The 14,555-nt window shown below is 39.5% G+C and overlaps 1 protein-coding gene across 1 annotated transcript in view; it reads left to right on the forward strand.

The window, feature by feature from the left end:
* The first annotated feature begins 2,112 nt into the window (after window positions 1-2,112).
* The window catches only part of bbx (BBX high mobility group box domain containing), a 48,143-nt gene continuing 35,700 nt past the window's right edge, over window positions 2,113-14,555 (forward strand). The window contains exons 1-2 of the mRNA XM_083567571.1: window positions 2,113-2,262; window positions 2,707-2,940. Coding sequence (XP_083423697.1) covers window positions 2,936-2,940 — 5 coding nt within the window. The 5' untranslated portion in view covers window positions 2,113-2,262; window positions 2,707-2,935. The remainder of the gene's footprint in view (window positions 2,263-2,706; window positions 2,941-14,555) is intronic.

Consider the following 14,555-nt stretch of genomic DNA (forward strand, 5'->3'; position numbering starts at 1 on the left):
ATCACTTCTGAAGTTCTATGCACTCATATAACAACACAACACACAGTAGTCTGTGTAGTCCGCCTCTAGTAGTCCGGCATCCCTACTACACTACGATTGTTCGACATTATTATCTCAGTCGCCCAAAGGTGATCCAATTGCACTGATGGTGTAACATGGGATAAAGAAAAAACTGCCAAATTGTGCATAGCAACAGATGCACTGCAGACTGTAATTACAAAGTGCATCCTTATGGAGTTGTACCTGATAAAATAGCCAATGTGTGTACATATACATTCGTTGTAATTTTTTAAACAAACCCTATTCTTGTGCCTAGGTAAACAACATTTAAATTAACCACTAACCAGGTATAAAAAGATACGCTTAGTTGTCTTATGTCATTGGTCTACTACATGATCAAAATATGTTTGGTTAAGAAGGGCAAAGAAAAATCTCTTGATATAAGGAAATTGCATCTTTTCCAACCAGTGGCTTCAAAAAAGGATCATAGTGTACAAAACATTACCCTTCCTTGTCCTTCATAGTTGTATAACCTAAATATTTTCAAAGGTATACATTTCTAGATAAAAGATACATTTTAAAAGTAGACAAAAATGAGGCCCTGCAAGCAATAAAGAAAGAAGGGTACATTGTTCTGGGAGTGCATAAGATTGCCATTTGTAGTTACACTGAATTTAATTGAGAGTATCTTAATTCTATGATGATGTTTTGGTCCTTTTGCATAATCAAAGGTACGAAAAAAAAAGGTGCCCATTTTGAAATACTAATGTGTATGAATTTAGGGTTTTAATAGTAGTTTTGAAGTCGAAGGACTTCAGTAGATTAGTACATATCAGTTAATAAGACTGAATAAGACAATATTCTGTAGTAAAGAATAAAACAAGTCCCTAGGATATTTGTAGAGGTTTGTTTGTAGAAGCACAAGATCAAGACCACACCAACTACTATATACAGTGGCCTACTAATGCTAACTGTCCTAATCATCAACTCAACCATCATCAGCCCCATCTTTCCTTTTGTTTTGGAGTTAAAGGCAGTAGTTTTGTTAATGAGATGAAGAATGAGATTACACGGCAGAGACAGTGAAGATTTGTTTAGGTTAAGAAAGATACAAATTCTCTTGATACAAGAAAACTGCATCTTTTTAAACTGGTAGATTAAAAGATGTATAATGGTGTACATAACATTGCTGTATACAGTAACCTATTAACTCGATAGATAGATAGATAGATAGATAGATAGATAGATAGATAGATAGATAGATAGATAGATAGATAGATAGATAGATAGATAGATAGGTCAAAATGAATTTGATTAAGAAAGGCTAAAAATCGCTTGATAACAGGTGTATTTTGTAAAACATCACAATGTACAAAACCTTACCATTCCTTGTCACTGGGTTGGTACTTCATACTTGTTGACTGAATAAGACAATATACAGTCCTAAAGAAAAAAATAATCCCCAAGATATTTTTCTAGAGGTTTTGTCTGTGCAAGCACAAAAGCAGGACCTCACGATCTACAGTATTCAGTAACCTACTAACTCTAACTGACCTAATCATCATCATCATCACCTCATGCTTATCAGCCCCATCTTGCCTTTTGTTTTTGAGTAATAAGCAGTGGTCTAGTCAATGAGATGAAGAATGGGATTATACAACACTGATAGACAGATAGATAGTAAAGTGCTTTAGATAGAGTGCAACGAGAAATGCGTTTCACACAGCAGTGACCAAGTGATCAAGTGATCTCGGCTCAGTTATAATCTCGGCGTGGTGGAGCAGTGCATCAGTGTGTCCCCTCGGTAAATAATGCTGGTTGACATTGTACTGGCGGTGCAGCCTTTTGGCTTCTCAGGCGAGCAAAAGCGCCTCCATGTCGTTGCTGTTCACATCGAGTGAACGTTTCCTGCATAACCGCCGAGCTCGTTGTGTTATGTTTCTGCGTGTGTGTGTGTGTGTGTGTGTGTGTGTGTGAGTGCATAACCAAAGACATTAAGATGTTGGATGAATGTATGGCTCTGCTGGGCGGTTGGAAATGTTCAGCGCTCTGTGTGGCTGTGTGTCGCTGCCTCTCAAGTACGCGGCCAATCGCGGCTGGCGATACACACACACACACACACACACACACACACACACTTACTCTGTGTACAGTAGCAAGAGAGAAAAAAGTGCACACACAGATACACACAATCGGCAGGGTGACAGAAGGTGGACAAGCTTAAAATCGCAACAACATTGTGTCACTTGAAAGTGTTTTCAGGTAAGAGCTTGGAGAGCAACACTACTTCACTGACCATTTCTTTCATACAACACCCAGGAAGCATGACACTCTCTCTCTCTCTCTCTCTCTCTCTCTCTCTCTCTCTCTCTCTCTCTCTCTCTCTCTCTCTCTCTCTCTCTCTCTCATACACACACACACACACATACTACGCAGAGATCTCCGGTGTCTCGATACAGATCTTTGACGCGAAAAGTTGACGTTAGACCGACATTTGGATGCTGCTTCATTAATGGCTAGGCCAGTCATTACAACCCAATACAACATCCTCATACACACACACACAGGCAGTGAGTGGGGACGCAGTTAGAGGGGGAGGGCTGGAGAAAAACATGCCCAGAAAAACAGTGTCTCGAGTGAATCGAAAGTGCTCCAGCCACTCGTTTAGATGACTGACAGACACACTCTTTCTGGGCACTTTTGCAGCGTTTACGGGGACGTCCATCCGGTAGAGAGAGAAGGGAAAAAAAGAAGCAGCAGCAGGCGCGTGAAGTGTGACTGAGTGAGTGAGTGAATTGTGTGTGTGAGTGAGTGAGTGTGTGCGCGCGCCTGCCTCTGCCTGCTCTGTACAGTACGGCCAGTGCAGAAGGATGTCAGTAAGTTGAAGGTGGACGGAGGTTGGAATGACAAGGCCTCGGTGTTCGGACTCGCCTTCATGGGGTAAGTTTCCGTTTCTCGACGCCGTCATGACAGAAAACTCGGATGGATTTTCCTGCTCAGCAGCCCCAGTGCGGATTTATGGGGCTGCTCGCGGCAGGTCGGTGCGAAATTTCCGTCGGTCGGCTCGCAGCGTTGCGACTTGAGCACCATTTCCTATACGCGGCTCCGGTGATCCACACGCGTAGTCGCTGATTGAGGGCAGTCTGAGCCCCCCAAAATCGCAACCAGAAGCTCAGTGAGATCAAGCATGCACACGGACGACATGTACAACCCGAGCTGAGAAACAGCTTAATTTGCTCTCATCAGAGCTACAGAACAGGGGCACTTCCCCTCATCAGAACGCCTGCTTAGATATATGCACACACACAACAAAAAAAGCCATGCAAGCGAGCCGGTGAGCACGCCGCCCTGCTGATCATCAAACCGAGCCAAATCTAGGAGGAAAAGTTGGGGAAAAAAGTGGCACGATGTCGAGGCAAAGCGGTGACTCGAGATCTGCTCATGACACGTTCGTGAAGCAGAGTAGAGCAGATCAGCAGTTCGCATCAGTGAGCTAAGCTAGCTAGCGAGCTACTTTTCTTTTGCCGTAACTCGGTTGGAGAGACCTGTCGAGGCCGCCTGGTCAGCAAAGTGCGAACTCCCATTAACTAACACCACCACCGAACTGGGATTTCTCTCAGAAACAAGCTTTTTTGGTATTTCCCCCGTGACGAGTTTGACAGGAGGGAGATTTCTGCTGCTTCGATTTCCCTAAAGCAAGATGGACTCTCTTTGGCTTGTCTGTCTTTGGCTTGTCAGACCCCTAGATCGACATTTTGCACCGTGATGTAAAAGCGAGCAGGTTCGGACCAGGGCTCAGGCGGCCTAATTAACCAGCCTGATATGGAGACAGAAGGAATACGGGCGGTATGTGGGGCTTTTAATGTACTTCTTGATTGATAACGCGGATCTCGGGGGGGGCACTTGGCTTGCACCAGTGCTCTACCTGCGGAACTGCACTCTCGATTATCGTCCGGTTTTTGTCCGATCAAGCACGGAACAGGTTAGGAACCGAGTGGAGGATTCAGCATCGGTACTTGACGATTCGATACATTGACGATAATTGAAGAGTAGTTAGTAGCTTGATCGCTGCACGTCTCTCTCTCTCTCTCTCTCTCTCTCTCTCTCTCTCTCTCTCTCTCTCTCACACACACACACATACACATACACACACACACACACACACACACACACACACACACACACACACACACACACACACACGTATATGTCGAGGTGAAATGTCCTTTTAAAATGTAGCTGACCGACGTTGAGTTCCTGCATTAAGGACGAGCTGTGTGTGTGTGTGTGTGTGTGTGTGTGTGTTTTTGTAGGTCACCATCATCGCATGTCACAGCCTGACTGACAGATCCATCTTCATCTTTCAAATCCAGCATTTCCATAGTAGTCTGTGATTAAGTAAGTACACCCTTCAGATCATGCCATATTTCGGTTTTCAAGCTCAAACACCACACAGCTTCTTTATACCTCTGTCTCCAAATCTTTACCTCATTCGCTATACATCCGCCCCGGCTGGGAGATCACCTCAACATTACTGTATGCCATGATCATACGCTCATAACCTATCCTGCTCAGGTACACACTCGAATGACGGGGTTGGGAGGAAAGGTATAAAACCGAATATATGGTGAGATTAATGCACACAAAAATGCATTTTTATTATATAGTATCTGTTTGCATTGTGTTCTTTTCATTTTGCAAAGGACCTGCAACAGTGTCCGAATTGATAATATTGAAGAATTTATTTAAAGGTTTGTAAAATTGACTTTTTGTTTTAACACGGAGAAAAAGAATAGTTGAAAAGTAGAGAATACTCCTTGAGGAAAGTCATTGTGCAATAGTTTTTCCCCCAACCACGGCTGCACAGTCACAATAAAAACTTTTAAATGTTTTTCCCCCCATTATTCCCACTTTCACAGTCTGTAACGGGGTTTGTTTTTTAAAAAATGACCATTTCTGCCGGTGGCAATTTCCCACATTGTTTCAGTCGCAGTTTTTTTCTGTGCATCAGTAAATTAATCTCTCCCTGATTCTGCATTATAATTATATTCATATTTAAATCATATATGTATACTAGTTTTATGATATGTACATTATTGTGTTTAGTTATGCACGTAGCACCCATTGCCCAGGTACGTGAAAAATTAGTTTTGCCTGAAAATGGTTCAGGGTGCAAAAAAAAAAAGTTGGTGACTGCTGGTTTAAATGAGTTGAAATAACATTTTGTATACTATTATATAACGATGGAAACAGTGTAGCAACTGGAGACGTATCTATCACTCTATTTACCGTCCTGCAGGTATATATACGGTCACAGACACTATTTCTGTCATAACAAAGCAGCACGTTCATTGAGGCATCACAAACAACAGCATACTATTATTTTGTCTTGTTCACTAATCCTATATGATAAATGAGCATGGCTCAGGTGGAACTTGACTGAAATGAAATGAAGGTGAAATCACCGTTACTGTGTACACAGCTTTTCTGTTTAGCCGTAGTTACAAAACAATTGAAAGCAATCGCTGAATTATATGCATGTTATGTAATTTATAAGGCAGAAGTTTCCCAAAAACATCTTTTGTTTTTGATTAAATTTAAAGTTGTACTGAGCAAACTTTGCCAGACAAAAACGTAAAAAGACATTATGTGGACACCTGTCTGTCATCAATATGAGATTGTTGGGAGTCTCATTCAAAACCATGGGCTGCTACCTCTTTGCGGCTATCTCAGCCTCCAGTCTTCTGGGCAGGCTTTCTACAAAATCTTGGCTTGTTGCCTATCATCAGTATTTGGGGCAATTCAGTGAAAAGAGGATTTGTAAGGCCAGGCACTGTAGGATGAGAAGCTCTGACTTGTATTTGATGTCCCAGTTTGTCCCACAGGTGTTCAGTCAGGTTGGGGATCTGTGCAGGCCGTCGGAGGTTTTAAACACTAAGCTCACCAAAACATACGCTATATTGCCAAACGTATTCACTCACCCATCCAAATAATTAAATTCAGGTGTTTCAATCACTGCCATGGTTACAGGTGTATACAATCAAGCATCTGGGCATGCAGACCGCTTCTACAAACATTTGTGAAAGAATGGGTCGCTCTCAGGAGCTCAGTGAATTCCAGCGCAATACTATGACAGGATGCCACCTGTGCAAAGTCCAGTCGTGAAATTTCCTCGTTACTAAATATTCCACAGTCAACAGTTAGTGGTAAATAACAAAGTGGAAGCGATTGAGAACGACATAACAGAGCGGTTCATAGGATGCTGAAATGCATAGTGCACAACGGTCACCATCTTTCTGCAGAGACCATAGCTACAGACCTCCAAACTTCATGTGCGCTTCAGTTTAGTTAAAAAACAGTGCGTAGAGAGCTTCATGAAATGGGTGTTCGAGCAGCTGCATCCAAGCCTAACATCACCAAGTGCATTGCAAAGCATTGGATGCAGTGGAGACGTGTTCTCTGGAGTGACGAATCACGCGTCACTGTCTTGCAGTCCGATGGACAAGTTTGGGTTTGGTGGTTGCCAGAAGAACGGTACTTGTCTGACTGCATTGTGCCAAGTGTAAAGTTTGGTAGAGGGAGGGATTATGATGTGGGATTGGTTTTCAGAAGTTAGGCTCGGCCCCTTAGTTCCAGTGAAAGGAACTCTTAATGTTTCGGCATACCGAAACATTTTGGACAGTTTCATGCTCCCTACTTTGTGGGAACAGTTTGGGGACGACCCGTTCCTGTTCCAACATGACTGGGCACCAGTGCACAATGGAAGCTTCATAAAGACATGGATAAGTGAGTTTGATGTGGAAGAACTCGACTGGACTGCACAGAGTCCAGACCTTAACCCAATAGAACACCTTTTGGATGAATTAGAGCTGAGACTGCGATCCAGGGCTTCTCTTCCAACATCTGACCTTACAAATGCGCTTTTGGAAGAATGGTCACAAATTCCCAATAACACACTCCTAAACCTTGTGGAAAGTCTTTCCAGAAGAGATGAAGCTGTTCTAGCTGTAAAGGGTGGGCCAACATCATATTAAACCCTATGGATTAAGAATCGGCTGTTACTCAAGTTCATGTGAAGGCTGATGAGCAAATAATTTTGGCAATATAGTGTATCTTTATGAATCTCACTTTGTATGTAGAAGCATGGTCATGCTGGATGTCTTGCGCAAACATTTGCCACAAAGGTAAAAGTCTACAATTGTAGCATTGACCCTTTTCCTGGAAGCAAGTGATAGAGCACAAACACTACAAAACCAGACCATTATCTGTCCTACACCAAACTTTACTTTAGGCACTATGCATTCTGGTAGGAGGGAGTTCTCTTGGCGTCTGCCAAAGCTTGATTTGTCCTTTAGATTTCTAGATAGTGGAGTGCAAATCATCAGTCCAGAAAACACGTTTCCACTGTTCCAGTCCAGTGGCTATACACCACCCCTTCTGGTGCACAAAATTTCTTAGGCTTGTGTGCAGCTGTTTGGCCATGGAAACCCATTTCATGAAGCAATTAAAAAGCTGATGTTGCTTCCAGAGGCAGTATATTTTGACTGATGCAGCACTAGATAGGTAATGGAACTATGGCAGAGGTGGCATCCTATGGAAGTGCCATGTTTAAAATTACTGAACATTCTTTGTATTGTCTAGAGCTGGGGTCTCCAATCTTTTCCAGAAAGGGCCAGTGTGGGTGCAGGTTTTCATTCCAACCAATCAATGGTCACACCTGATAGTCATTGAAAATGAAGATCATTAGATTTGAACAGGTAGAATTTGGTGTGGACTCGCTTGGTTGGAATAAAAACCTGCACCCACACTGGCCCTTTCTGGAAAAGATTGGAGACCCCTGGTCTAGAGAGATTGTGTGTCTATTAAGAGAAATGTCCACATAATTCTGGCTACAAGGCACATCTCCTAAATCCATTGGGAGTCGAAATGTATTTAATGTATGTAATTATAAATTCTGTTTGCCCTGTTGAATGGAATGCATCACCTTCGTATTTCAGAAATGTTAGAATTCGTTTTTCCGCTAAAAGAAATGTAATGTTATGTACTGTTTTGTTAAACTGTGGATCAGTTTAATAATCGATGACTTTTGATAGTTGACTTGTTTGCTTGTTTCCCTCAATTAATTATCGAGCATTTGATTTCCCATGGTCTTTTAAAACCTACCATTGTTAACATTTCTAGTAATGTGACATATAAGTGCTGCATAAATACAGTACCTTGTTATATTCGAGCATGTAATGCATAATGAAAATGTCTATGCAGTTTTACTGTTTATTACTGTAGAGCAGATTATGTGAGCGAGGATAAAAAAGCAAGTTTTAATCTTAGTGTATAATAACGTTATTAAATCTTTATGAATTAATTTTACTGATTTGTAACATAATCTAAAAATAATAAAATATAACATTGAAGATAATGTACTAATGAAACGAGGATTGACTGTAGGATCTAAATGCTTTACTGTTGCAAAAACGTTAATATTTTCATAAAAATTTGTTGTTTTTAGATGTGATTAGCACATTAAAATAGTCATTAAAGTAAAAGTACTGTTACTTAAAGAATATACAGTACTGTGCAAAAGTTTTCGGCAGGTGTGACTAAATGCTGTAAACTAAAACAGTAAATCCCTATTGTACGAGCAACTAATAGTACGAGCAAACAGAGATACGAGTGACCTTGCTCGCAAAATTTTACCCTATTTTGTGAGCAAATTTCAAAGGCACAAGCAAACCCACGCTGCCGGTTCCCCGCTTTTGGTGGAGGGTAACACCAGTCGCTTAGACGAGGACGTATCGCTCGGTTGCTCTCGTTGTTCAGTGCAGCAAAAACGTAACTTTTTTTAGTGTTATATTTTTATTTCACTAAAAATCTTAAAAAATGTCTCCCAAGAAAATCAGTGATGGTGCTGGGAAAAAGAAAGTAAATAGAATTACCATTGAAACCAAGAAGGTTACGAGCGGGGTGCGCGTCTCACACTCGCAATCGACCACTAACACATGGTGTTAAATTATGTTTACATTACGGTAATTTGCGGTGTATTTGTTTGTTAAAATAGGCTACAAATACTTTTTAAGTGCAGAAACAAGCGATCGAATGAGGTTTCAGAACGGATTAAATCACTTTTACATTAATTCTTATGGGAAAAATCAGTTCGAAAGTATGAGCAAATGGACCTACAAGCAAGTTTCATAAAAGAATTATGCTCGTACCAGGGGGTTTTACTGTATTGCTTTCAAATATGATTTCTGTTGAAAATTGTTCCTTTTTTATTCATTTATAAAATACAAAGCAAGCAAAAATATTTTTTTTTTCTTCATTAAATCAATATTTGCTGTGACTACTTTTTGGCTTTCAATTCTTAAACTTGTATACTTGCACAAAGTCAAGGATTTTGTAGTGACAGTGTCAGGTATATGATTAACCAATTAAAACAAGCAGGTGCTTATGATCATTAATTTCATGTTTATATGTAAAACAGCCATTAACTGAAACAGAAACAGCTGTGTAGGAGGAACGAGACTGGGTGAGGAACAGCCAATCTCTGCTAGTAAAGTGAGTGTGTGGAAGACAGTTCCATGTCACAGGTTATACACCATGGCAAGACACTGCATCTGCAAGGTCAATTTCAACGCAGATTGAGGTTTTACAATGTGTTGTTAAAGCTATTTTAAAGACGCACAAAAGTATGGGCAATGTTGAGGACCGTAGACACAGTGGTCAGCCAAGGCTTCGATGCAGCAGAAAAAGACACATTGTGCTTTCAACTTCGGAAGATGTCCCAGGTACACCCATTGACAAGTAAATGAAATAAAGAAGAACTGTGGACAAAAAGCAATACCTACAATACAGTACAATAACAAATGTCTGCAGACAACAGTGAAGCAAATAAAGTTGGTGATTTGGTCAGAATTAATTACGTCCTCACTGCTTATAAATACATGCAGATCCATCCTGCAATACCATCATGGAGGTGTCTGATTGGCCCCAAATTTATTCTGTAGCAGAACAAGGACTTCAAACATACATCCTACACCATTAAAAACTTCAGCATAGAAAAGAGCAGAAGTGATGGTTTCGTCAACATTATCGAGTCTATCTGGGATTACATGAAGCAAAAGAAGTATTCGAGGCAGCCAACTTTACATCCACAGAAGGTCTGTGATTACCGTAATTTCTGGATTATTAAGCGCACCCATATATAAGACGCACGCGCTGAATTTGACAAAGATTTTTATTTTGAACATAAATACGCCGCACCTGTCTATAAGCCGCAGGTGTCTACATTGAAACTAATGAACTTTACACAGGCTTTAACGAAAGACAGTGTCTGTTACACGGCTTGTATCTAAACAGTAGCCTACCAAGAAAGTCATTGTTCACTGTCTTCCTCCTTCCTTTTACAACAATTTCTCTCGGGAGTTTATCTTTTGGCATCGTCGTGTGTTTAAAAATCACCATCGGTGAAGCTTTTCTCCCGATGCCGTGCAGCTCAGAACACGGGTGAAGTGTGTTTTTTCCTGCCCGGTTGTTTTCACCGTGACGAATGATTCGCATTTCCTGTTGACAGTTTGAGTGAGCGGCAGGTCAAACGTCAGAGGAACATCATCCATATTTATGATGTGGTGCGGCGCGATTCAGTGGGAGCGCATCTGATTTAATATTAAGAGTTTCATTGGTTCACCTGAACCCGTTCTGCAATTTCATTGGTCTAATGTTATGGGGCTCAGTTTTTTGGCATGGCGGAAAAATCAGTAAATTAGCCGCTTCATTGTTTAAGCCGCGGGGTTCAAAGCGTGGGAAAAAAGTAGCGGCTTATAGTCCGGAAAATACGGTGGTTGTGTGGTCATATGTTTGGAACAACCTACCTCTGTGCAAGTATACCTAGAAGTATTGATGCTGTTTTGCAGGCAAAGGGTGGTCAAACCAAATATTGATTAGTTTTAGATTTTTTTTCAGTTTATTTATTTTCTTATATTTTAACTTATAAAAATAAACTATTAACAATTCTATAGTTTTATTGCCTCTAATTTACATTTTTACTTTATAGCATATTATCCCCTCCCCCCTTTCTGCCGAAAACTTTTACACAGTCCTGTATATGGTTATAAAAACCCCACTAACTGTTATTTGGACGTCTACATTAATAAATGTTTGAGCTGCACATTTTTTTGGTTCTAATCATGTTCGAATTTAATATTGTTTAAATGAGTAATATTGTGTAAAGAAGCAGAAAGTAAAAATGCTAAATGATAAAGGGTTTACCGTAAGACATGTCCCATCCGGCCGTTTCTCTCTCCTGTAGTCAAGCACATGTTCCAAAAGGATGAAATAAGCGAGTAGTCCTTTATATTGCTTTAGACAGTAAGGTGGAATGATTGTGTAGAAAGCTCAATTTAAACGTAGTCACTCTGTTGCTTTCTCATACGTGGGTCATTTGCATTTGGTCATATGTTTGATTTAGGTGAAAATTTGATGTAGCCTTTTTATTATTTATATATATGATTCCCTGGTGGTCTAGTGGTTAGGATGCGGCGCTCTCACCGCTGCGGCCCGTGTTCGATCCCCGGTCAGGGAACCCCAGCCACTTTCAGTGCCAATCCCAAGCCCGGATAAATGGGGAGGGTTGTGCTAGGAAGGGCATCCAGCGGAGGAGCCGCTGTGGTGACCCCTAACGGGAGAAGCCGAAAGAAAGTTTTATATATATATATATATATATATATATATATATATATATATATATATATATATATATATATATATATATATATATATACACACACACACGTAAATCAAAGGGGAATAAGGCTTACTTTGACACAGCTTGTCTTTAGTATAAATCATTTTCCAGGCTAAACGTTCAGGAAATGTAGTTCAAACATCTAGAGGCTTTGAAGTCTTGTGTTTTTATCTGGTGCTTGGGAAAATGGGAATGCAAAAAGGAGACAATTCCAATAACTACAACTAATAAATAAATAAATATATATATATATATATATGTGTGTGTGTGTGTGTGTGTGTGTGTGTGTGTGTGTGTGTGTGTGTGTGTGTGTGTGTGTGTGTGTGTAAACAGCAATTTCAACAAGTCAGGTGTACGACCTTACGGTTTAGAGTAAGTACAGTTTGGGGTGTAATGCTAGGTTAGAGTTAGATGATATGTATCTAGAGGTGACCGTGTTTATTTAAAACCTTCTTGTGAGTGATACAGTTTCTCCTGAGAGTAGAGTGAAATGTTGTTTGTTACAGCGAAAGCTGCAGTTCATGACAGAACTATTAGCCAGTGTCCATTCACTAATGTTTGAATTTCATATTTATTCATTTTTATATAGCATGTATTATGTGTCATAGTAAACTGGAATTTAATCCTACAATGGAGTTTATAAAGGGGTCTATACTGATATAAATCCTGCCCACCTGAAAAAAGTGCAATATTTCTAGGACGAACACAGAAATCAACTACACATCATGGCTGGAGCTAAAATGAATACTCTTCAGAGGCTCAAAAAAACACTTCATTGTTAGGATTGTTAATGATTCTAGCTATATAAAACGCTCTGAACCACATCACTGTTGAATACTAAAGTCTAATTGATCGGTTTTCTATAACGTGGTTGAAAACTAAAAGCAATAATGGGGACTTGTGTTGTAGTGGACTCTTCAATTCCTCTGATACTCATACTGAAAGCCTGTTGCAACATATATATTGTATCGATAAAATTGAAAATTTCCGATAATGAAATTCGTTGTAAACGAATGCCGTTATCAATTAGTTGGACTGCTTAAGTTACGGGTTAGCGTGACGGTAAAATAACACAGACACCAGGATCGACCGGCGGCAGGAAAAAGTGTGCATCCAAAGTCATCCAAGGCATGTTAGGATTTTATATTAAACGCAACAAAGAAAACTGTACCTGCGAATGCTTATGCATTTGTACACCAGTGCATATTTTTTCTTTTTTTAAATCAAACCTGTTAGCTTGCTGCGCTTCTCCGTTTCATTCTCCTTTTATAGCATTTGTACATTACTACAACATTAACTTATCTGTTTTTAAACGTGATTTACTGCGGCTTAACTACATTCAAATGCTTGTTTTTAATGTTTGCATATTTAATGAATGTAGTATCATTTAATTATTATACAAGATTTTATTATATATTCAAGATTATATCTTCATAACTGAACAAAAATTGTCAAAATAATAATGTATTTTATATAGATTTTTTTAAGCATAGTTGTCAACTTGGCATCTGCAAAATACAATACAAATGTCGATTTACACAAATTGCTTCACCTTGCATATTCAAATGCTGCGTTCTTTTTTTTTTTTTCTTTTTTTTTTTTTTACAGAAAGAAACTGGGGCAATTTGTTTAAAGGAGAAATCCCACACTCCTCAACAAGCAGCTACTATTAGCTTTTAAATGTATAAATTAAAGATAGTTGAACTCACTATGTGGCTTTTGCAATTTTTAAGTACACTTTTATAAATTAATAACCTGAATTAGGGTTGTATACCGTATTTTTCGGACTATAAGCCGCTACTTTTATCCCACGTTTTGAACCCTGCGGCTTAAACAACGAAGCGGCTTATTTATGAATTTTTCCTGGGTTTTTCCCGGTTTCACAAACTTCAAGCCAAAAAACTGAACCCCATAACATTAGACCAATGAAATTTCCGAACGGTAACGAAAAAACGCATCTCACCTGTGTTCTGAGCTGCACGGCATCGGGAGAAAAACTTCCATCGAGTGATTTTTAAACGCACAACGATGCCAAAAGATAAACCCCCGAGAGAAATACAGTAGTTGTGAAAGGAAGGAGGAAGACCGTGAACAATGACTTTCTTGGTAGGCTACTGTTTAGATACAAGCCGTTGTAACGCGTTGAGTCTGGGTGAAGTGAGAGCTCGCTAACTTCAGTTGCAACAGAAATCATATAAGCACAGACAGGTTTCCAAAACTCATGCTTTTTTTTTTTTTTTTTTTCTTGGCAACAATGTTACGGGTTAGTCAAAGAAACTTAGAACTGAGCATCAGAAAATAATAAGGACATAATCCTCGTCTTGAACACACGCAGTAATAGCCGAAAAATGCAGTGCCAGGCTATTCCCAAAATACCGCTATGCTTCTAAAGAAAGCGCAACATATTTCACCCGTTACACCGTGTGTAGCGTGTCTTTCGTTAAAGCCTGTGTAAAGTACATTAGTGTAGACACCTGCTTAAAGACAGGTGCAGCATATTTATGTTCAAATTTTAAATATTTGTAAAATTCAGTGGGTGCGGCTTATATATGGGTGTGCTTTATAGTCCGGAAATTACGGTAGTTATAATAAGCAAAACATCTAATTAAATAGTTTTTATCCGAAAAAAAACAAACAAACAAAAAATCGTCCGCCTAATTGATTTTTTAAATAATAGTTAGTTGCAGCCCTAATATATTGTAAAGTTTATACAGTACAAGACTATATAAATTGTTCTGTTTGATAAAATTATGTACTCTAATTTCTTAAATTATTAACAAATTACAGTATACTAACCCAGCAATGTCCTTACTTAACA

Source organism: Silurus aristotelis (assembly GCF_946808225.1).
Source record: "Silurus aristotelis genome assembly, chromosome: 18".
Taxonomy (NCBI): domain Eukaryota; kingdom Metazoa; phylum Chordata; class Actinopteri; order Siluriformes; family Siluridae; genus Silurus; species Silurus aristotelis.